This window comes from Vidua chalybeata, chromosome 3, assembly GCF_026979565.1.
Source record: "Vidua chalybeata isolate OUT-0048 chromosome 3, bVidCha1 merged haplotype, whole genome shotgun sequence".
NCBI lineage: Eukaryota > Metazoa > Chordata > Aves > Passeriformes > Viduidae > Vidua > Vidua chalybeata.
The window spans coordinates 36,309,331-36,333,048 of record NC_071532.1 but is presented as its reverse complement, the minus strand read 5'-3'; the positions used below and the strand labels follow the sequence as shown (position 1 = coordinate 36,333,048).

Genomic DNA, 23,718 nt, shown 5'->3' with positions numbered 1-23,718 from the left:
AGTGTCCTCCGCAGTGTCTGAAAACGAGAGTTTGTTTTCTAATTTTCCTGTTTTCCTCCTTTTTTTTTTTTTTTCTCTCTCCTCTTTTCCAGCGAGGCGGTGCCTTCCCCCCGGAGCCGGGAGCAGCCCCGAAGGAGCGGCTTTTCCCGGGCATAGGAGCGGAAGAGCGAGCCCCAGCACAGCGTAGACGCTCCGTGCGCTGCCGTCCCCGCTCCCTCCGCCCTCCGCGCCGGGAGGAAGGGCAGGGCAAGGCTTCGCCTTCCTCCTCCTCCGGCGGGGCGGGGAAGTTTCTGGCACCTTCTGGCGGTGCCGGCGGAAGCGGCCGGGAGGGAGCGGGGGGAGCGGCGGAGGCGGCGCCGGGGCAGCGCCATGGCCAAGTGGGGCCAGGGAGACCCGCGCTGGATCGTGGAGGAGCGGGCGGACGCCACCAACGTGAACAACTGGCACTGGTGAGAGCCGGGATGGAGCGCGGGAGTGGGATGCGGGGAAGGGCTGGGGGGAATGGGCCGCCGGCGCTGACCCCGCCGCTCCCGGGGCAGGACGGAGCGGGACGCGACCAGCTGGTCCAAGAGGAAGCTGAAGGAGGTGCTGGAGGGGCTGGTGGTGGAGGGCGAGGCCGGGCGCTGCGAGATCGGCGACCTCAAACACGTGGAGGGCGAAGCGTCCTGCAACAGCCGCAAAGGGAAACTCATCTTCTTCTACGAGTGGAACCTGCGCCTCAGCTGGAAAGGTACGGGGGGAAGGGGGGATGCGAGGGGCTCCGCAGGGATTGCCGGGCCCTGGCAGCGTGTCCCGGGCCCGGCCGGGGAGGTGGCATTGGCGCGGGGCGCTGTGCTGCTCCCTGCTGCCATCGGGAGCCATCCCTCTGCAGAGGAACCTGTCCCCTCCGGGCTGGCGAAACGCGAATGTCTCGGTGAACTGCAGTGACTCAGAGTTTGGGGCTGGAGTCGATTGCGGGAGCCACGTGGGCCTGGACGGGATAAATGCGTGTTCTTAAATAACCTTGAAACCCGAGCTTGGCTTTCCCCTTCACCCAGGCTTTTTCCACCGCATATTCCTTAGCACTGCGTCCCCGGTGTATCAGAATGGGGTTACTCACTTTGCTTTGCGAGAAGTGAATGCCTGCATTGTGGTGGCATTGACAGCAGAGTGCCGGGGCTGGTTTCGTTCCACTGTGCCCAAATTACAGCTGTGTGCCCCTCCGTGCCTCTGGAGAGCAGGAAAACCTAGGAGACGTCACATGACTGCTGTTTCCGTAAACGAACTGTAGTGTACATTGAGGATTACAAATTACAGGAGGATAAAACCCTTTAGTGGGAAATAGAAATAACTCTTGATTTTTTGGGATATTGGGGGCTGTGCCCGTGCATTTTTTTGTTGTGCAATATCCGTTTGCAATCCCAGCTCTTGGAGTTGACCTCTGCTGGGCTTGTCCTGTGGCATGTTCTTTGCAGTTTGGCTTTTGGTTGATGCCAAGGAATTCTTCCCGTTTATTAAATGCCTAAAACCTGACAGCAGATTGTGGCCTTGTACTGGAGTAAGAAGCAGGGGCAGCTGATGGAATGAGCCTGCACAGGAAATTGTCCGTGGATATTGTAGTGCCAAGTGACAGGCTGTGCTTCCCCAAATACTGTCATTCCTCAGACCTAGGGGAGTGGAGGTTGGCCTGACTGGAATATTGCTGAGACCAGACCAGATCTGGAATTGAAGTCTGCACCCATGATAAGAGGGGACTTTAAACTGAGTACTGATGTTTGTTTTAGGAAGTTTTATATGTTCCAAGTGTGTTATAAACTGAGACTCTACTTAGAGTTGTGGTGTAAATGTTAACAGAGCAAGGAAAATATCAGATTCTTGGGCAGTTTAAATCAGTGTAGATAAAGTAATCAGTTTTTTGACTTCTTTAAGTTCAGCGAAAGTCATCTTAAGTTTTAAACAGAGGTTAGCTCGGCTTTGTGTTGTTTATTTCAGAATATAAATTTAAAAGCAGGCAGACAGTATTTTGTTTGCATTTCTACGTAAATTCTCTCTAAACTGTTTCTCTACAAGGTGTTTGTGCTGGTCAGTGTTTAGAGACAGCTCTGACTTGCTGGCTGCTTTGCTATGCTGAGTGAAATGTGGCTTTGAGAGCTTAATTTTAAATGAGTTGGCTATTACACAGGAAATTCTACAAAAGAACCCCAGAGGCTGATGTTTTTTTTTTGTGAAAGCCATCATGTTGTGTGTTTTGGGGGCTCTAAATTAGAAGTGAGAGTTCAGATTGAACTAAAATACTGTAATTAGTTCTACAAGTCTTCAAGGATAACTAGGACTTCAAGCTTTGATTTAAAGGTGGGTATGCAAAGACAAATTGTAAAAATCCTGACATTTGCAGCTGGTTTGGAAAGTCCAGTGTAGGAAAAACTTGGTGCTTAGCAATTTAGATAAGAAAGAAACAAGAAGAACTGGGTGCACTTAATGATACTAAAATTGAGCAAAATGGCTATTCTATCATTTTTTAGGGGATGTAATGAGGATTTTAATGCATCGTTCCACATTGTGGTGGAAGCTTTGTGAAAACGTGTTTGTCCTTTTAAAGCGGGTATTTCAGTGTGTTAAAGCAGCTATGACAGTGTGTTATAGTTGGATCTTTCTGAGATGTGTGCTTCACACTGGACTGGCAGGAAACCAAAAATAATTTATTTTCAGTTCTGTTATTGAATTTCAGTGCAATTCCAACACATAATATGATTGATTGATAAAAAGGTAGTAAAGCTTTGTTTACATTACAGTGGTAGCGAAAATGCAGAGCAGCACCAATTTTCCGCCTATGTCATGTGGATCCACTAGCTCTGTTTGTACACTGGTTGGACTTTGCTGCCCAGCACAGACACTGTCACTGTGAAACTTTATTTTAAGAGCTGTGAAAATTGCTAATAGGATTGGCTAACTGAAGTCAGGTTTGTGTTTTGCTCCCCAAAACTTCCTGCATGCCTGCACTTCCTTTCTGGGAAGCAAGCCAAAAATAAGATAGGTTTTATTGTCTGCAAAGACCACGTTGTGTGGTTTTCCTGTACTGATCCTGGTGCTGAAAGAGGGCAGGAAAGAGCACACTGAGGTGGCTTTGTGGGCCCAGGAGTGTTCCAAGGATGGCATTAAACAGTTCCCAGGGCTTTATTGAATGACAGGTTCTTCTGGGAGACTCCAAGGTCTAGTTCTGCTGTCCCTGTGTGCATGTGGCTGTGTAGCTGTGGATTAACAACTTTGTGTGTTGTGCAATCCCTCACACCCGAGTGGGGAGGGATCTTTGCACTTTGGTATCAACAGCCCTTCACTCCCCTCCATGCCAGAAGGCACCTGGGCATTTGTTGGAGTCCCTCGCTGGGATCTCGACCACTTGGCTTCTGTCATGGGGGCTCAGGGAAGTAATTAAAATAATGAGAGTGATGGTCAGGAGCACGGGAATCCAGGTGGCTCCTGTGAAAGTGAGAATCTCCAGAAATTCTGCATGTGCCTTCCTGATAATCCCCCTTGTGCAGTCGTGCTCAGTCCTGGGCTGTTGGAATTGGAGAGTTTTGCTGATAAAGCACCTTGTAAGATTTTTTATGTTCTGACACTGAGCTGACAGACCTGCCTGTTTCTCTTGTTGCTTTCTTAAGAGATTTTATCGTGAGCTAATGAATGAGTTAATTTAAATAACAAAGCACTTCTGCAAGGCAAAGGGGAAGTCTTCAGTGTAATACAAAAAGCCTCAGACCTTATATTCAGTCTTTCCAGTGTAATCTGAGGCAGAGCAGCATGGGGGGCAGCTCAGTGGGGTGGGCCTTGGCCCCAAAGGATCAGAAGTGGAGCATAATTCCTGTCCTTGCTGACTCTTTCTGCAGTGTGCAGTGATTGTAAAGTGGTTAAAAGTAATATCAAGTGCTCTAAATGTGCACGTGAAGTTCCTATTTTCAAAACTGTCAATTGTATACTTCTCCATTATACACGTGTGTTTCCTGGTAACATGCCTGCATGTTGAGAGCTTTCACACAATGAAAGAGGGGCATGGTCGGCATTCCAGGGAGCTTCTGAATCCAGAGCAGACTCATTCAGGGGAGAAGGAGATGATTTTCCCCTACCCACCCTTTGATGCACAGGCAGTGCTGGGGACAGGCTGTAAAGGCTGTCAGAGCAGGTGACAACTGCAGGTGACAGCAGTGCAGGGAGCCAGGTGGGTTTCTGTCCATCCCTCAGTGCACCTGGGTAGGGAACACAGCTCCCAGCAGAGGCTCAGGTTGCTGTTCAGCTCCTCTAAATCAGCCTTGAGGCAACTCGCTTCAGGTAACACCTTTGTACAAATGAGTTTCAAGTGTAAAACGCTTGTTGTGGGGGAAAGAGTTTTTAATGCTGCATTTAAGAATTCGTTATGTTAATACAGGTACAGTGAAAGAGTCTGGTGAGAAACATAAGGGATCTGTTGAAATTCCTAACCTGTCAGAAGAAAATGAGGTAGATGATACAGAGGTAGGTGTGCAACACTGGTATGGCTGTATAGGTCCACAGTTCTTAAATAATCAACATATAGGCATCATATTTTGATTTATCCTGTTATTAAGTGGGGTAATTACATGTGGATAGTTTATTTCATGCTGCTGTTTATTATACTTGGAATAATGCCTTATTCTGTTCTCAAATTTACCAATGAGGAGTGTGCAGTTTGCTTTGCTAATTACTGACTGTGATAATATTTTAACTACAAATTCAAGGAGAACTCTTCTTGTAGTCTTAAAACCCCAAACCAACACAGCAAACCACTCCCAGCCCTAAGACCTTAAGGAATCTCTGTGTTGGCTGGATACTGGTGGATACTGGGCTTCCACAGATCCTTCAGCCTCTGCTGAGAAGCAGCTCTTGGCTATACTTGAACTAGACTGAGTGGAGATACTACATTTATGTCTTAAGAGGACTTATTTTTAGCAAAGGTTGGCTACACCAAGATCATGAATTTGAAATTGCAGCTGTTCTCTGAGCATAGTAAACAAAGCCCAAATGCTTTCCTTTGTTGCCAGATCCCAAAGGGTCATGTCTGAGGTCTCTTAAATGCTGTCATTATTCTGTTTCTAGATAAATGTTAGCAAGAAGAAAGGGGAAGGTGATGTTCTGAAGGACCTGATGAGAACTGAAGGAACCACCAAAGTCAGAGAGGCCCTGAGGGACTACCTGAAAGCACTTAAAACAGGTAAATTGAACCAGGTGAATTAATCAGCACCTTGGGAGTGTTCCTGTGCAGGTGCCTCTCCTGAACAGCTTGGTCAGATAGTGACAAATCCCTGAGTTTGTACTGGTGTGATTTTTAATTGTCCACCAGCTGAGATGAGTTAAGTTAGTCCTGACACTCAGGATCTTTTTTGCTCTAAAAGTGGCCATGTCCAGAAGGTTCTGCAGTGATTGAGGCTGTGCTGGGTCACACAGGCCCTGCCAGGGCTCAGCTTAGCCCTACTAGGGCTGGTCAATATTAGGACTTCTTTTTGTTGCCTAATTTTAAAAAATTGCCTTCCTTGCCTGAACTGCTGCCTAATTTTTATGTCCCTTTGTTTTAGTTAATTATTAAATTAGTTATTTTCTATAATTTCTGAAATGCTGTCTTTATTTCTGTTCTTTACTCTACAAATTCATTCTCTGCTCATCTTTAAGCTTGCCATTATCATTTGAGATTCTAAGGTTTTATTATCCGATATTACTAAGTATATAAATTTTCACTTGTTCTTCTAAACCAAAGGTGAGCCAAATTTAAATTTTATTTTATTTTTTTTTAAACTGTGGTATTTTTGTGAATTACAGCTGTTTCCAAGAACCAGGAAAATATGCTCAAAAAATTGATGCATTTGCAGCTTGTAGTCAAATTGTTATCAGGTACATCTGTGACTGTGAACTACTTTGTTAAATTATTACTTTTTTTTTTTTTTTTTTAATGCTTTGTAGTTTTCCCAAGTTGGATCCACCAGTTTTTGGTTTGAGAAATTACTGTGTATGATTTTTAGGGTATCCAAAGATTCTTTCTGGAAACTCAAAAGGCAGCAGCCTCTGACAGGGATGGCTCCCATTCTGTATTGAGTTTCACTCCAGTCTTCTGCCAAACTTAGAAGAATTTCTTTGGGTATTATTTCTCTTTGATCTGAACATCTCCTGTGCTGCCAGAAGTCTGTGCAGATGTTTCTGATTTGGGGTCAGGTAACTTAGAAAAGCCTTTTGAAGGGGAATTGCTGTTAGGCCTGTTTGTGATGGAAGCTTAAGAGTAAACTGGGAAAACCAGAGTGAGTTTTATGTCCTGCAGTTTTACCATTCTTCAGGGTTTTGGTGATCTTCATTGAGTGTCTGAATGTCAGGGGGTTGAACAGCTCAATTTCACAGTGAGAAGTGCTTTTCTTCATTACAGAGTTCACCTTGGGAATGATCCTGCCAACAAAAGCTCCTGTTGGTCAGGAACTGGCCACGGAGCAAAAACCAAGTGGGAGCATGGTGCAGGTATGTTGGCTTCAGATTTTCAATGAATTTAGTGACTCCTGAGTAATGATACTGCTGAGGAAATGCAGAAATACAGTGTACAGTTGCCATGTATTCACACTCTGTGTTTGAGAACGTGCAGGTGACAACCCCCTTGCCCTGTCAGCACTTCTAATGGTCAAGATCTCGCACTAATTCCTGTGAATATTTTTTTGCTTTGCAGGACTCTGTTACACCACAGTCTCTGGATATGGTTGGAGTAAAAATTCCAACAGTGAGGATACATATGAGGGAAGTCTTCAACTCTCCAGCTGATGAACTTTACAGCATCTTCACAAAGAAGGAAGTAAGTGATACTTCCAGGAGGCATTTTAACTGAATGTGGCTGTTGATGCTGCTGAAGAGTTATGTAAATAATAAATATGTCAGAGTGTCAAGTACAAATTCCATTTGATGAGCGTTTATTAGGCTGCCTTAGACCTTTTTTTTGCTAGCTGTTCCCTTAACAAAGCAAAGCTGCATTGTTATGGTGTTTGGGTGCAGCTTCCTTGTGCTGTCCTTAACAAAAGCTTTGCTCTTTTATTTCGCTGTTGTTGAGGAGCCTGAAGGGCACAGTAAGGGCACTGCTGCTAACCACAGCTTAATTAGATTAATTACTGGAGGTGATGATACTGTTGCTTATTGGGTGTGAAACACAGAATCACTAATTTTGGGTTTGTGTCCTTCAAATGAGTCTAGGCTGGTATTGGAGAACTTCAAATTATAAACCCAGGGCTACCTCTGGGAAACAGAAATGGCTCTTAGCAGTGCTTCTGCACCTTCCTAAAGCTGCTGCTCCATTTCCCTCATTTCCCAGTCAGGAAACAGCCAGTTTTGTCTACACCTGTGGATGTGCTGGGGGCAGAGGCTCTGCTGGTCTTTATTTACCAGTGCAACTTTCTCAGCATTAACATTCTCACTGTGGCACCTCACTGGCCCCTGCCACAGTCCCAGCAATGCTGTATAAAATCAGAAGCCTGATGAGTGATTAAAGACTTCCAGGTGTATCAGAGTTTAGCTAATTCCTGCAGCACCCCCCTCCTTGTCTCCCAGCATGGTGCATTTTGTGTTTTTCTTTTTTTGTTAGTTGGTACAGAAGTTCTCCAAGTGCCCAGCCGTGATTGAAGCAGAGAAAGGAGGCAAACTGCAGATGTTTGAGGGCTGTGTCAGCGGTGAATACACAGAACTGGTAAAAAACTCCTGCTCTACTTTAAAACAGGAGGGGAGGGTGGCTCCTCCTCTGAGCTAAAAAGCAGCATAAATTTGTGAATTTCAGCTTCTCTAGTGAGTATTTCAGTTCCTCTATTTCAAAGCCAAAGAGTTGTTCTTCTGTTGTGTGGTGTTTGTGGCTCATCAAAAGAGCAGGGACTGACCACACCGAAGGACCTGCAAAGGGAGCAGAAAACCCAGCACAATCCTTTGTAACTGAGAGGAGGGAGAGAGGTTTATCTCCTAAATCCCTATCCCTTTTTAACTGGGGACATGATCTCTGTTCTATTCAGGGCAAGTGTTACCCTGCCCCAGCTGACTGCTGGTGCAAATAGAAGGGAAAAATCTGGTAATTAGAGCTCAGCTGCATTTTTGAAATGTCCTAAAAACCATTTTCATCTGCAGGAGTGCCCGATTTGTGTACTGGGCCAGGCTGGGTTGTGTAACACAATCACTCGGTCACACTTTGAAACTTCAGTGGGGAAAACTGGGCTCATCCTTGTTTCAAAGTCTGCAAGAAAATCAGTGTTTTATGTGCAATAACCAATGAGTCCTGTCTTTTCCCACAGCAAAAACAGAACAGTGGAATACAACTCCATGAAAACAGTTTATTTCAACAACCAGACCCCAGTCTTGCTCTTGTTTACATGCATGTGTCCAATATGCCATAAGATGCTCCTCCTCTCCCTGTATTTCAGGGAGAGCTGTAATGGGAATTCTCTCAGGTGCTACCAAGGAGAACCTTCTTATCTTTCACAGGTCCCAAGCCAAAGAATTGTCCTGAAGTGGCGGTGTAGGAGCTGGCCTGACGGTGAGTTTTTCCAAGGATCTCTGATATTGCAGGGCTCCTTTGCAAGGAGAAGAGCCAATCCTGGCAGGGGCCAGCCTTGGCTGGACACTCCTTTGGTCCCTGTCCTTTGGAGAACAGCCCAGTGCAGAGCGCTGTGAAAAGAGGCTGTGCTCAGACAGGCAGAGCAGAGAGGGAATCAGCACCAACAAATGGCATTCTTTAAAAAGCACTTCACTGAAGGGTCCTGTTCTCTTCCCTCAGAACATTATGCAACTGTGGCCTTGAACTTCCAGGACCTGGCAGCTCAGTCAGAACTGGAGCTGGAATGCAAAGGGGTTCCCATCTCCCATGAAGAGAGTACAAGACAATGTTGGAAGAAGCAATATTTTGAAGAAATACATATTTTACTGCAGCAATCAAAAGACAACATGGAATAATAACGGCACTGTAGTTTTGTTAGGGCATTACTTTTTATACTTTGTTAACATTTGGTTTTCTAAAAAAAAAAAAAATAATTTATTTGTGGGAAAAATAAAGACCCACTTCTATGAGACTGTACATAGTTTAAGCACTATTTATGGGTTTTTAGGGAATGAGAGGCAAGTCAGACTGTGTATACCAACAGCTTTACTTGGGGACAGTGATCTCTGTTCTGCTTGCCTGGAACTTCAGTGATAATGATTCAGCTGCAGTGAGCCCTGCCCTCAGAGGTAGGTGAGCAACACCCTCAATGGGAAGCATTTCCAGTTCCTTAATATTCAGTGTATCAAGTGGCAAAATTAAATCTCTGTAGGAGACTGAGTTCCCAGCAGAGGTGAGCTGAAAGGGATTACAAAACTGCTGATCGTTTATAGCCTTTGTGGAATACTTGCTAGATGCTCCCAACTGCAGACTGTTTGCAGCTGCAGTTTTGGGAAAGGTAATTAACAATGTTATGTAATTATTAGATCTGCATGCACTGTACTCCCTTACTTGACCTCAGTGTGACATTTATTTAGAAGAAACAAACAGTAGTAGTGCTTTCTTTCTGCAGTTCTGTAAAACCTTCCACTGAAATGATTCACAGCCCTCTGCAATGCTGTACCTCAAAGAGAACAACTGTAAAGAGAATTTTGACAGGAACAAATTGTAATTCCCAATTAAACATCTCGAAGTGAGCAAGGATAACTTAGTTCTCAAATGCTTTATAAATAAAGTGTACAAATGCAATACACAATCTGAAACAATTGGACCACAATAGGGCAGGTTGCTTTTGGAAAACATGCTTGGCTCAATAAAAACATGGCTTTACATCAAGCTGATTTTCTTCATAAACTGATACTGCCACACTAAATAAGATTCTTAGAAGTTAAGTTCTGTATATTTTATTTTTACAGAATGCCAACACATGGCAACCTTGCCACCCAAAAAGCTTCCATCATCAAGGAGACAGAGGTGCTGCTCCCTGCTACAGGCCAGGTTCTCCTGAAAAGTTTGCAGTTATTAACAACCCCTCTGAACTGAGGTGAGGTCTGTGGTAGTGAGAAGAACAAAGTCCCCACAGCGACAGGAGAGGCGCAAAGCACTCTCTGGGTGTTGCCTGCTGCTTCTTGAAGTGTCCAGGTGCTAGGTGGGGAGCAACCTCTTGAGTAATGCTGGATTTTAGCATCTCTTTCTGAATGCTCAAAATTTAGTTATCTTTTCCCCCCTCTCAGCATTCAAGGAAAAAAAGCCTGATGTTTTGAATACGAAAATGTTTCAGGGTAGGGATTGACAAAGGGAAATTAAGACAGTTAAGGCTTCAGCAGGTTTATGGGTAGATGGTTGAAGAGATATTGCAACAATTTCATCCCTGAGAGTAGATGGTTCTATGCAATTCCAAGTTTCTTCCAAGAGTGGAACTGCAGCCCCAGTATTCTGTGGGAATTATGCTTCCCTCATGACTGAAATCCCTGGTTCTGTTTCTCTGTCCTCACTGGAATAGAGCAATTGCCAATCAGTGGTGTTAAAAAAGACAGGATTTAATTGTGCTTCCAGTGTTGCAGTCCCTGCTCCAGGTGTGAGGCTGCCAAAACCCCTGGAAAACGAGCAGCTCCATATCCCTCTTAAAATTTCTCCTGGACTTCCCAATTAAAAATGTTAGATGGTAATTCACTCAGGCAAAGAGAAAAAATAGTAAAATGGGAAAGACATGGTTGTAAGATTACGACCAAAATTCTTTACAGATCTCAGCACTTTAAATGCCATAGGAGAGGCTGCCTGTGCATGGAGAAGGTATTTAAAACCTTAATTTTGAAGGGGTTAAATGGGAGGTAGAAATAAGTAATAATAAATGAGAAGTGAGATAAAACCTGGAAGAAAATCAAAGCTTTTAAGAGACTGAAGAAGCCAGTGGAAGATTAAAGGGTTTAGGTTTAAACGGCTTTCAAAGGTGAGATAAAGGAACATTTTTAAAGGCAGAAAAATACAAACCAGAAAACTGATTTAAAGTGAGAGAAGGGGAACAGAATGGAAGAAATAATGACTTACAGAGCACAGAAAGTGAGGGAGACAGAGGACAAACACCTGGAAACAGGCTCTGGAAAAGGAAGACACCTTTGTGCTGGTATTGCTTACTTCTGTTCAAAAAACTCTACTGCAAAAAACTTCTTGGTAAAAATTGCAGGAATACTCAAGGGGGAAATTAGGAAGTAAGGGAAGAGCAGTAATCGTATTTCTGGTAATCCTGACATGATTGATGGTGCAGTATTTGTGTATCCTTTATGAAATCATTATCAAGTACTGTTTGTAGTTTGCCTGCTCAAAAATGAGCTAAAAAACCACCCCAAAGGCCAGAAGGCCACAGCTCTGGTGTGATCCCATCCTGCAGGAGCTGCTAAAGCCAGCAAGGAGCAGCAGCTCAGACACATCCCAAGTACACAATGTTATTAAGGCTGATTAATTACAAAAACTACTCACCCAAAGGGGTTCCAACAGCTGCTGCAGCTCAGGTTTTGATCCATAGGGCCAGTGTTTTCCTTGCAGAAAAATTCTGATTGTAGAAGTTTTGACTAGAAGCTGATGATGATTTCTCTGGAGTAACAATCTGGGGAAAGCTAATCAGAAGAAGTAATAAAATTATTCCTAAAGAGAACAAACCCATAGTTATTTCATGTCTGAATAATGAGGATACCAACTTAAGCACTTACCAGTGTCAGTAGTGTCTGTAAATGCAGGATAAAAATGCTAAATAAAGAGGAATATAAATTTATAAACTTTAAAGACTAATTAATTACAGAACATTGAAACCAATGAGAGTAAATTCAAAGGGAGCAAGAACATCACAGACTTGAGGAGAAGCAAGTGATGCAAAACTGCAGTGAAGGGTAGATGGAATGAAAGAATTTTGGAGAAAAAAAGACCAAGGTGTAGATGAAGACAATAGAAAAACAAATGAGCTGAGCAACTGGAAAATGAAGCTGAAAATGGAGTTTAATCAGATACTAGAACCAGAAGCATTAACAGTCCAAAAGGTCACATAGAGGAGACTGGTATTACTCAGAAATAACAGGGGGAAGTATAATGGGAGGGATGATAAAGTCATTCCAGGTGTGCAGAAGCTGTCAAAAAGTGAGGGGGCACAGCCAGATAGAGCAGAGGGAAAAAAGAAAGGAAGTCTGTAAATGGTGCAGGAGAAAAACTGTATAAGAGATGTTCAAATAAGGGAAATGAGATGCCAAGTTCCCCTGGCTTTTGACAGCACTTCACGTTCCAACAACAAGCACCAGTCCCTCTCCACTGTGTGGCTGAACACTCGTGCACACTAAACAAGCACCAAAATCTACATCAAATATGAACCTCCGACCATCATTTCTCTCTACTGCTGTTTGACTTAGGAAGTTCTTTGCTGAGAAATACAAAGACTGAAGCAACATATTATAAACAAATGAAAAGTCATCACAATCAGTTTAATGAAGTGCACAGAATAGCAGTTGATCATGTCAATAAAAATAAAACAATTAATTTTACATCAAGTGTGCTTTATTTCCTCCACAGGTATCCTGTTAAATAAAGCACCATATATATACTGCCAGGCCACAGCTAAAGAGGATTCTTTACAGAATCAAATTTCTTGTGGTTGTTTAGTATACAAGTAAACTTAATTTTGATAATAAGAACCACAGCGATCTGAGGCAATCTGCCTCGATTATAAGGTACAAAACTGGCACAGAGAACACCATATTATACACAGTAAAAATGCCATAAGTTTAAATTACATCATACAGGGCCAGGAGGCCCTGTCTCCCAGACAGCCATATTAAATGAAAGCCACTACAGTGAACTCTTAATTACATAAAACATAGCCAGTATCTGATTGCCCTTTAAGAAAGTGTACGGTAGATGCAAAATAAAATAAAATTTAAAAAAAATAATCTTGAGTTCTGCCTGACCAGGAATTAAGCATATAAATCTATCTTGCCATTCAAGCAGAGAGCACTGGACAAACTGAAGCACAAAACAGAAATAAGCAAAACTTATACAAACAGCATTTTTTTGGGGGAAGAAGGATTTAAAAAAAAAAAAAAAAAAAAAAAAAAAAGACTTAAAAGCATACATGCTCCATCTAATGTCAAGAAGCAGCTTGGTTTCCTTTCCCAGATATCCGTGTGACCACATGAATCGTAGACTCAATGGTCCTGCACAGGATGTCTAAAATGTCATGCTGCTGCATGTGACTAAAAAGTCCTCTGGAATGGCCACAACTGATTGATAAATTAGTTTCGGGGTCCTGGGATGGTAAGGCTTGGCCATCGCAGCTCCGCAAGTCTGCGAGGTCAGATAAAACCGTGGAAATCGACGTGGAAGGAAACTCCGAGTCCTCCTCAGCTCCCATGGAATCCTTGGAAGCCTGCAGGTGTTTGAACTCTTTGCATTCTTCAAATTTCTCATTCCCCGGCTGCTCCTCAGCGTGCTGCGCGCGTGCAGCCAACACAGCATCTTCGGAAAATGAAGAGGGCACTTCCATCCTGTACTCCTTGACAGAACTGTTCTCGGGGGAGGGTGGGTCCTGCTCCGTTCCCGGGTCGATGATGGAGGAGTCCCTGGTCTCGTTGTCTGAGGTGCTGGTGGGGGTCAGCGCCTCGCGGGGCTCGGCTTTGATGTCACCAATGTCCACGGCGTGCTCCTCATCGCTGCTCACCCTCCGCCGCTTCACCGGAGTGGCTCCTTCGTCATCTGTGGGGACAGGGCAGCTGCTCAGGAACAGGCACTGCTCACATCCCCACCCATCTCCATACTCAACACAGCACTTCAATAAACACTCATTTCCTTGCAGAAAATTCGTGCAATTCACAAACTTTAGCTCCACAATAAAATGGTATATTTGTGTACTACTGGGATTTGGAGCCAAGGAATGTCCCGCCCTGCAGGAACAAAGTAATGTATTACATTAATTTGATAAAAGGTTCATTAATGCAACAGCAAACCTTTAGTTTTTCTTTCTTTGGCTTCTTGCTCTTGTAATGAGTTCCTCTGTTGCTGACAAGCTCTGCATTTGTTTAAAAGCTCTTGTAAAGTTGGAATCAGGGCTGAGTTGAGCTGTTTGGGAGTGTGCACTGAAAGCAGCAAGGCAAGTGCTCGGAGGTCCTGGAAATAGAGAAACAAACTTAAGGCTTATTTCAAACTGGTGTTTCATCAATCTTGCACACAGAGACTGTGCAATGAGGAGATGCTGTTCATGTTCTGAGCAGCCCAAAGATCCCATTCTAGAGCTACTCACACCACTGAGATTCCCCACTCACTATCTGCTGACCTGAACACAGATCTGTCCTGAAGGTGACAATGCCGTGCTGAGACACAAAACTATGCTGGGTTACAGCACTCCTACCATTAATGCTCCTGCAGTTGTTAACACTTTGCTCCCCACAGTCAGATTAATACTCCCAACTTCCCCTACAGGAGCTCAGCTGAGGCAGGGAGTGCCTAAGACCTGGCACAGGGCACTGAGGAGTTTCTGTAGGAAATGAGTTGCCTCGTGTTCACTAGGAAAGACTCACCCCATTTAATGTAGAGCTTGCTTTGGAAATTTCAACTCTCTGGTTGCTGAAGTCAGATTCTAGGCTTTGATACTGATTTATTAGGTTTGTAATTAGAGTGTTGATTAAGTTGGCACAGTTTGCTTCAGAAAACACTTGCCCTTGAACCTGTGGAAACAAAGTATTTTTTTAAAAGCCACAAAAAAATGGAATTGTGAAAACAGAATAGAAAAAGGAAATAGCATCAGTGCCTGCATTCCTTGGAATAATAATTATTGCTAAAAGACCACATACCTTGAGGAGAAAATGAGTCAGAAAGGTGTAGACAATGTTGTTGTTAAGAAAGGTCCTTTCATCCATCAGAATACATTTGATATATTCTGCAAAAACTGGATCTTCACAGAGGAGCTTCACACAGTTCTTGGACATCGCAGACTGGCAAGGAGAGAGAAGATGGCAGAGTCAGCACTGGAACTGTGGGCCAGGCCCACTGAGAAATAGCTCAGGTCTATCAGATGCCAGTAAATGGTACATATCAATTACTGACAATTCTTATTTCCCATTTTCTTTTGATGAAGCTCCTTCCCCAGAAAGGCCACTTTATCCCCACCAGTGTGTATGGAAAGGGACAGAGCCTCCTGATCTGTGAGCCAACCACAGGGTCCTCTGCAATCATACCCAAACTTTGACACCTCATTTTTCCTTCATCATCCCAATGTTTGTGCTACATAAAAAGCTGGAATTTCAGAGGCAGGATGAGGTGCTTTCTGCACACCCACCACTATTACTGGGGGGAGTTGCTGTGTTAAGCTTTTGCAGGATGTACAGGGAGCAATCAGAATTTTCCAGATTTTTATATTTGATTTAGCAGGGCTTCACAGACAGCAGTAACACAGGCAGAGTATTTTATTAAACACCACCCATCAGTTACACTTGTGGGTTCTTTGTTCCACATTCAGTGTGTTTTGCTTGTGTTTCCATTCTGTTGGTTCTGACTCTTACCTGAGTCTGGCAAAGTTCAGTCCAGAGTTTGGGGAAGAGCGCAAGGTGAAGTGGCAAACCTTCATAAGCAACCAGAACACCTGCAATGAGACGAGGGAAGAAGTCAGTGTGGGAGAACTTTGTGGGAGACAAGCAAATCCTCAGAAAAGCAGTGCCAAGGTGCCCTGTCATTTTATAGGATCACATTCCAAGCATTTTGTATGATCAGAAAGCTGTAGTGTCCATGAGGTTTTTCCAGTCCCTTTAATAAATACATTGGAATAGCGTGACAAGAAGCAGATAAGTGATTCAGGGGATAAAAGGACATTTCCCTCATTGCTCTTTGGATGACATTATTCGTGTGACACTGAGGAACTCGCCCTCGGGGGTTGTGTGGGAACACAAAAATTAAAATAATGTCAATTAATTGCCATTGCTGAGATGCTGAGGATTCAGGATCTGATACAAAGCCATTTAAACTGCCAATCACCCAGAGATAGCCTTAGTGTATTAAACTCTAAATGTATAGTAAGACTGAATTCTTAGTGGTTACCTCAGCTTTTTTTCCCCGACAGCCTGAAACATTTCAGTCATGTAGGTAAGGCTGCACTTTCTTATACATATTAACAGCTTTGTGGATAAAAATAATACCCAAACACAACAAGTTTCACAAGTTCTACTTTTCCTTAAAAACTCTGAATATAAAACTTAGTGCAGAAGGACTCAGAGCTATCACAGAAAAAAAAATCGTTTGGCTGTTTCACCTTGATACTTACTCATTTTCACTAAAGTTTCAGTAAACTTTTCACAGTTGATTGCAACTCGACACAGGAGGTGGATGAACTGGTGGTAGGAGAAGAAATAGTCCAGCAGCATCCGGTCGTAAACATCGTCTTTGCCCTGAAGATTTAAGAGAGCCTCATTTAACCTCCAAAGCCACAGCTCCCAGACTGCCCTGAGCATCTCCCTGTCTGCCCACTTGCCCTGCAATGTCTCATCCTGGACTACAAGAAAACACTGGGAATCTCCAGGTGCCTCCTCACCCAGCCCTTGGCAAGCACCAGGGTGTGATAGGAGGAGGGATGGCAAATGCAATTCCCTGCCAGGAAAATCACTTCTTGGAGGGTTCTGAGCCAGCACCCAGAGGGTGCAAGCCGCAAATACCGCAGCTTGGAGAGGACAAGAAAAGAACACAGTAACTTTGTATCACATAAAGACAAATACATACACACTACTGCTTTGTAAATCATAGCTTGTCAGTTGTGATCTGTAGAAATCAGAATTTTCTCAAGACTGAGCTTCAGAGCAGAATTTTCATGAATGCCTCAAGCCCAGCGATACGTCTATGTCAATATTTTAGTATTTTGGACATACATAAGCTTAAAATGGCATCAGCCAGAGGAATGGCCACAGAGAGCCAAGAGGAAACCTCTAAAACTCAAGCAGAAAAATACAACCTTATACAAAGCAACTGAATGAAAAACAAGCATGCAAACCTACAGGGCAATGTGACTGTGGATGTGATTCTAGAGGTTTAAAAATATTCTCCTTCCTAATGTATTAGGAATTCAGTATAAAGGGTGAAATACTGTCATGTAATACGACACCTTTCTAATTCCAGGTATTTGCATTATGTAGTGTCACTTCTGGATGCACGATGGGGAAACCCACTAGAGGCAGTTTCTGGCTCTCTACCATCTTTTCAAACACTCGGATTACACAGTCAATTTGATGGTGCACAAATAGACACAGCATCATTCTGAAAGCTTTAAAAAAGAAGGGTTACTTACCCTACAGTAACCGTGCTTCTTCGAAATGTGTTGCCCACACAGATTCCCATCTACGTGCACATAGGCCCCATGTGCAGAAGATTGGATTCTTTCTGAATAGCTGTGTCCACTGGGGCTGTGCCTGCACCCAGTGTGTCCTTGCGACCACTGTACCTGAGGGCACAAGGGGTATGGCGGCTTCAACCACCACTCAATTCCTTCACCCGTAAGAATCCCCTAGGACAGGACTCGGAATTAGCACAGCAGGAGGAGCACAGAATCTGTGTGGACAAAGCATCTTGAAGAACCACAGTTACCGGACAGCAAGTAACCAGTTCTCCTGCTTCAAATGATTGTCCATACATATTCCTTTTTGGGTGGGATTCACCTGACCTGACTTTAGCTATCTAAAATCTAGTCACTGGTGTTCCCTGCACTCTGTGGAGAGGGAGTTGCCTCATCCACACTCAGGTGCCTGGGTCAGGAAGGAGGGGAGCTCTCTCTCCTTCCCAGGGTAACTATTTATGGCCAGGAGCCCCAGGAAGAGCTGGATGCTGACCTTTTAGATAGGCAAAGCGACGTGAGCTGAATCCCACCGTTGCTGCAGCTGTAACAACGGGATGTGGCAAGTCACTACGGAGTAGCCCCACCAAAGCTGGCATCCCATCAGGAAGCCCACAGAAGGGAAAATGGGACATGAAAAGACTTAAAGCCCTTTATGACATTTCAAGCACTGGATTTTACCCAAACAAGTAGGAGATTATGCCTCAGCCCCAGCTGAATGGACTCTAATGGAACCTGCAGGGTCTCCTTGGTTGTCTGGAAATAAATCTTAAAATAGTGTGAAACCCATCTAGACAATCCCTGGGAGGTGCCTCAAATTCCTTTATAAATGCCACAGACAGTGGGAAATTACCAAACTGTGTGCTGTGGGGTTTTTTCCCTACCACAAGGCCCAAACCCTTATGGTGTCTGCAGTATGAAGCTCTGTATCCCCAAGGGCAGGGAAATGGTGCTTCTGAAGTGCACATCTAGAATGGAGTATATGAGGACAACACATCTTGAAGAAGAATTATGCTTTGTTTACAAAGAAAAGCTAAATGCATTGAGCTACTGGATTCTGCCAATACTTTTATAAAAATGGGAAAACAACAGAGAAATAATTCTTTATAGGACCACTTGTTTACATACCTTGCTGGCTTCCACCATGGTGGGCAAGAGGCACATGTTGAGTTCGGGACGCGGAGGACGAATATTGCTTTTCCCCCCTATTAATTTCAAATTTTCACGACATGGAAAATAAGGTCCAAGAGACACTGTAGTGTAAGTTTGGATAAAATAGGGATATATTAAAAAGGTCAATATTTGATATCAGCAAGGAACACGTAGAGTAATAATAGTGTAAGAGAACTTCAAAAGACAATCACTGAAATACCTACTTGGGATATTACTGTGGTGGTATGTACAATGATTGTGCTGTAGAAATGGAACCAGAGTATGTAGGAAATCATGAGGACTTAAAAGTACAAGCTCCTTGAGGACATCTACAAACAAAAAGTTGTTTTTGCTATTACAAACTGTTATTTCTTAACAGCAAACAGTTCAACTTAAGGCTCATACATTTGCAAACTCTCTCTCGTATCCCTTTTGCCGCAGCTCCACCGTGAGCAACACCTGAGTGACACCCTTGACTCCGTCCCAACTCCCTTCACCTCTGCCCCTGGGAGAGACCCTGCTCAGTGCTGCAGCAAGCACCAGGGAGGGGCCAGCTTGGAGAATGAGAACCTCTGCCAAATTACCCTCTTTGCTTCTTCTTTAACAGAGCAGGTTTGACACCTGGAAAATGGCAACCAGCAGCAGTCAGGTGGAGAACAAGAAAATACTCAAAATAAGGGGAAATGCATACAAATCACACACAAAAAACGTTTTTGGACACAGTGTTAGGCCTTTACCTGCAATCCATTAAATAATATTAAAAACTACTAAACTAGAAAAAAACTGGACCTTTCTGAAATAGTTCTGCTAATGCAAGAAGGGCATTTGTATGTATTACCTATGTCTGCACTTTAAAAGGCAAATCCATTCCTCTCTACAAGCTATTTATGCTTTAAGTTCTACTATTGCAGTTCACAGTACTGAATCATAAAAATGAACAGGAAAAAAGTTATTTCCCAGAATAACTTGGTCTCCACGATCCTTTCTGAGGGGCGCTTTAGTTCATGTTTGAATTTTAATGTCAGATTTGGGATTTGGCTCTAAACTCAGTGACACCTGAACTAAGGAGCTACTCCTCAGTCATGCCCCTTTATCAGGTGGCAAATCGGTCTCAAAAAGTGACCCGTGACTTTCTGCGCCCCCAGTCTGCATGCCTTAACTGACCACAGGGATATTCAATGCAAGCTGACAATCCCAGAGCTCTCTGGAGTAAAAACAGAGGTACTGACAGTACCACACCAACAATCCCAACCTCCTGTTTCTAGCAGAGCACTTGTGTAAGTGGCATTTCCACCTCTCAGCAGGGGCCTGTGCAAGACAGGCCCTGCATGGCCAGGACTTACCAATGCAGGCGTTTCTAAGCTCGGGAGGACTGTAGGAATTGAGCAGAGTTAAGAGCTTATGGGCAAATTCAATCCGCTCCTGCCACTGAATGAGAGCTTGCTTCACATCTGCAATGCAAACATCCCAGGAGGCTGCTTAGCTCATGGCTCAAAAGCTCATTAAAAAAAGCACAAAATTTTATTGCTGAGGAGTCTCTTTTTCCTCTACCATGGTCTTAATCCATCTGGGAATTTGTTAGATCTCACTGGTCTACTGCTGTTAAATTTAAGCAATCTAGTTTCGTATTAAGTCAGTAAGTAATTTAATAAGTAACAATTTTATATCCATTAACAGACACATATTCTACTGTACAGCAAGTTTTAAAAAACAGCTAGTAAGCAAGAAAAAACACTAGGGTTTGGGTGAGGAAAATTCATTTAGAAACAAGAGGCATCATCCTTTAAAGAGTTATAATCAAACCTTTTCTTTGCAGATATGGACGTGTGGATTTCAGAACTGAAAGGAAAATGGACAGAAGCTCTACGAGGTCTCCAGTCACATGGCAAGCTGTGGCCTCGTGGTACATCATGTGCAATGTATTAAAGGACTGGGAAGAAGAAAAAAAATACCAAAAACATTATGTTGCCAAACTAAGGTACTTGTCAGTATTCCTCTTTTTAGCCTGCAGATAGATGTACATTTATTTTATGCTCAAACAAGGTATTTTATACTCAAAAAATATAAGGTGTTGGATATAATCACAAAGTTCTTCATTTGTTTTCTAGGTAAAAGGTTTGTATTACCAGCTCAAAATAATTACCAAGTTTTCACACCTTTATCTACAACCAGTGAACAAAGTGTCATTTGAGACACAGTATTTTTATATCCCTGTAATCCCAAACTTCCAGCAGACGAAGTGATACAAGAGGTGCACAAAGACACACAGATATATGAATTTGGGGGAAAAAAGGTAGGATTAAGATGGATGCCAGTCATTTTTCAAAATGCTGCTGAAGGATATATGGTTGTACATCAGATGAATTACTTCTCCTTTTATACCTTGTGGGCATCTGTGATTTATAGAAATATTGGGAACGAAAAGCAACTCATTTCCGAGCTGCAAAAATTCTAGCACGGGATGTAAGAGAAACTATTTAATCAGCTGGGGTATTTGAAAGATAAAGGAACAGTAGCCTCGGTCCCTAGAATGCAAACCCTTGCCAGGCTCTTTTTATATTACAGTGAAGACAAAAGACATATGGCCACCCTTAACTGGAAAACTTTCCTGGATGTGACAACTCCTTAATGCAGTTTTTTGTCACCAGGCAGAACACTTCCATCCAACAAGTGACAATATAAGGCCTGCTAACCTCAAGCTGGAAAGTAGCATCAATTTAATTCAATTTCTAGCAATGCACTTACACAGGGTAAGTTCATTTCATATTACACACTCTTCACAAACTTAATTATCCATTGTTAGTATGGATGAGGGCTAACTAAGCTAAACCAAATTCTTTTTAAATACGTCTATGTATGTACCTTAATCTACTTACATTTCAGGTATGGATAACCTTATAGCCCAGTTCTTGACCTTTTACAACCAGTTTACTGGATGGAGGTATTTTCATAACAAAAAGGAACAGATATGCTGGAGTAATTAACTACAATTAATTAATCTATAGGTTTATATTTATAAAAAGCTCCTGAAAACTCAATTTTCAAATAGCACTGCACTGTTTCTGTAATTCCAGCTCTTTCTGTCACACTTTTCCCCGGAAAATGCAAACCAGTGACATAAAAACAGTTAAAAGAATTTTTTATATAAACCATATAAAAATGGGACTGGAATCAATCTGAAAGTATCATCCAGTCCAGCCACATGGCTAAAGCCAGACTAAATATCCTCGACAAATGTTTGCTCCCAGTCCTTCTGACAACCTCCAGTTGTGCTGGCTGCCCCCTCCTGCAGCAACCTATTCCAAAATCCCATTTTCTGCACAGCCACAATTACCTCTGAGCCACTTGTTTTGCACAATGGATTTTCCCAGTTTAATATCTCTCCTGAATACACCATTCTACAGGTGCCAAGAATGAACTGAATCTTGGTTTTATGCTTTCTCCAGCACATCCAGATTTTTATTCTTGTTCTCAAAGGGATCCTGCCCCATGGAGCACTGCCAGTGTTTTTAATAAACACAGGTTCTCATCCGTCAGCTCAATCATGGGAGTGCTGAATGGAATCCAGGATGTTCCACCCATCAGGACTTGTGGATCTGTAGACTGAAAGTCCTGGGAGTAGGGGCCTGACATTCCAACTGCATCCATTTCAGAGGTGCATTATTTAATTTTTTTCCATTCAATTTTGAAATAATTCTGGTCTGGTCTCATAGACCAATCCCCATTTACAACAATTAGATATTCTCCAGAAATGCATTTTAGGTTTAGTTCCATCACAGAGAAATAGAGTTTGTGTTTCAGACCACTCCTTGCAAACAAAGACACAATAGGTAGGAAAAAAAAAGGAGAATTGTCTCAGGAGGGCCTCAAAGGAGGGTCAGAAATATTAACTACAACTGCAGCTGAGTACCCTTTAAGTAATTTCTGGTTTTTAACCTGTTGTCTTAACACTTTTAAACTACTAACAACTGTGTGACTGCACTCAGCGATTCATTCTCAACTACCTGTAATAAAAGGAATGACACCGAAAAAGCATAAATTTATTCCTCTCAGCATAATCTCTGGGTGGTTTTCCCTCTGTCCTGAGAAGAAGACAAACAATTTCCTGATCTTTTTAGTACTAAAAAGAAATCTTATTAAAGCTGAAAGGGGAAGTAGCAGGGTGAGATGTTTGCTGTAATTAAATAACAAAGTAATTACCTCAGTCATCAGAATCAATCCTCTATTGAACACAACGAGAAGTCTGTCTTCATCAGATTCTAATAATATTCTGAAGGCACTAGGAAAAAAATCCGAACATTGAGAACACTAAAAATTGCATCCCAAGCTTAAAACTGTTATGCTGTTATTTTGGAAAATAATCACAAAAGAACAAAGAAACCCCAAAATAACATAATTCTTCTCATAATTCCCCCCCCCTTTTTAAATTTAAAAATGCCTCTGCCATCAACATCCTTTATGTTATGGAAAATAATTTATATGTAACCTTTACAGAAATATTTCCCATACAACCCCTGCAAAAATGTGGAAAATTATGTACTTTGAAAGACAGAAGTTTAAGCTACATTTAAATAGATTCAATCAAGCATATGTTTGGCGTTTTAAATGTCTGGAAACAGTTTTATCAGAATATTTTATGCTTAGAGCAGAACAGAAAGGTAAGTATTATGCTAATGAATGGTTTCTTTCAACATAAAGATTACTTGCAACAACATGGCTGTGCTCTGTGACAGATCACTGCCAGGTGAGTGCATGTAGCCCCTCCATATAACACTGTCCTTTCCACAACGCTTTCAGTGCACCAACAGCTCCATTTAAAACCCCAACCCTGACCTACATGCACAGGCAATTTATAGCTCTGCTGAGAATGCCCAAGCAGCACTTTCAGCTGTACTTCCTACAACCAGAAATGAAACACTCTTTGAAGACACGATATAATAAAACTGTCCCACAGGCACAATTTCTACATCACATTTCTGCTCCAAAGTAACAACTGCCAACAGGAGCAGCTGGAACTCCAGCTCTGCTCATGGGGGGAGGCAGAGGATGGAATTCCAGCTGAGCTGCTGGATGAGCACAGGGCTGTACCTTATGAGAGTCGTCCAACAAGAGCGTCCATCCAAGCAGCGCAGGTAACAGCTTATGGTGGTTTTCTTAAATTGCTTTATGTCCTCTATCTCTTCCTCTCTCATGTCTGGCCTCTGAGCTACGAACAGCTGCATGAGGTTAAACAGCTCTTCTACTGCCTAAAGCACAC

General features: G+C 42.8%; 2 protein-coding genes across 11 annotated transcripts in view; one reads left to right on the top strand and one right to left on the bottom strand.

Annotated features, from left to right (window-relative positions):
* LOC128785465 (activator of 90 kDa heat shock protein ATPase homolog 2-like) lies at window positions 1–13,070 on the top strand. Of its 2 annotated transcripts, none has more exons than XM_053938066.1 (9): window positions 1–449; window positions 540–730; window positions 4,400–4,485; window positions 5,086–5,200; window positions 6,398–6,486; window positions 6,689–6,811; window positions 7,592–7,693; window positions 8,473–8,524; window positions 9,880–13,070. In XM_053938066.1, exons 1-9 carry the CDS (start codon window positions 370–372, stop codon window positions 9,969–9,971), a joined length of 930 nt encoding a protein of 309 aa, XP_053794041.1. In that variant the 5' UTR covers window positions 1–369; the 3' UTR covers window positions 9,972–13,070. The 2 variants fall into 2 exon arrangements, with proteins under 2 accessions (XP_053794041.1, XP_053794039.1); XM_053938064.1 differs by lacking the exon at window positions 9,880–13,070 and adding an exon at window positions 8,765–9,799.
* The window catches only part of USP34 (ubiquitin specific peptidase 34), a 114,020-nt gene continuing 98,609 nt past the window's right edge, over window positions 8,308–23,718 (bottom strand). For 4 of the 9 annotated variants that reach the window (XR_008429879.1, XR_008429883.1, XR_008429882.1 and 1 more), the window contains 15 exons: window positions 23,550–23,707; window positions 22,662–22,740; window positions 20,265–20,391; window positions 19,805–19,912; window positions 18,686–18,790; window positions 18,438–18,562; window positions 17,268–17,420; window positions 16,254–16,377; window positions 15,499–15,578; window positions 14,791–14,931; window positions 14,518–14,664; window positions 13,948–14,107; window positions 13,077–13,696; window positions 11,441–11,577; window positions 8,308–8,655 (listed from right to left, as the gene is read on the bottom strand). Coding sequence is in view for 1 of the 9 variants with exons in the window: in XM_053938060.1 (XP_053794035.1) it covers window positions 13,092–13,696; window positions 13,948–14,107; window positions 14,518–14,664; window positions 14,791–14,931; window positions 15,499–15,578; window positions 16,254–16,377; window positions 17,268–17,420; window positions 18,438–18,562; window positions 18,686–18,790; window positions 19,805–19,912; window positions 20,265–20,391; window positions 22,662–22,740; window positions 23,550–23,707 (2,112 nt within the window). In the remaining 8 variants the exon portion in view is untranslated. Of the gene's footprint in view, window positions 8,669–11,440; window positions 11,578–11,670; window positions 11,708–12,397; window positions 13,697–13,947; window positions 14,108–14,517; window positions 14,665–14,790; window positions 14,932–15,498; window positions 15,579–16,253; window positions 16,378–17,267; window positions 17,421–18,437; window positions 18,563–18,685; window positions 18,791–19,804; window positions 19,913–20,264; window positions 20,392–22,661; window positions 22,741–23,549; window positions 23,708–23,718 lie in introns of those variants that run through there. The other 5 variants (XR_008429885.1, XR_008429886.1, XR_008429880.1 and 2 more) reach the window with 4 other exon arrangements.

What these genes read in the sequence shown, in the direction of transcription:
- LOC128785465 (XM_053938064.1), top strand. Translation starts at nt 370, where the DNA reads ATGGCCAAGTGGGGCCAGGGAGACCCGCGCTGGATCGTGGAGGAGCGG. An exon ending in CCTGAAAGCACTTAAAACAG is followed by an intron (nt 5,201 to 6,397) that starts GTAAATTGAACC and finishes TCTTCATTACAG; the next exon opens with AGTTCACCTTGGGAATGATC. An exon ending in GCGGTGAATACACAGAACTG is followed by an intron (nt 7,694 to 8,472) that starts GTAAAAAACTCC and finishes TATCTTTCACAG; the next exon opens with GTCCCAAGCCAAAGAATTGT.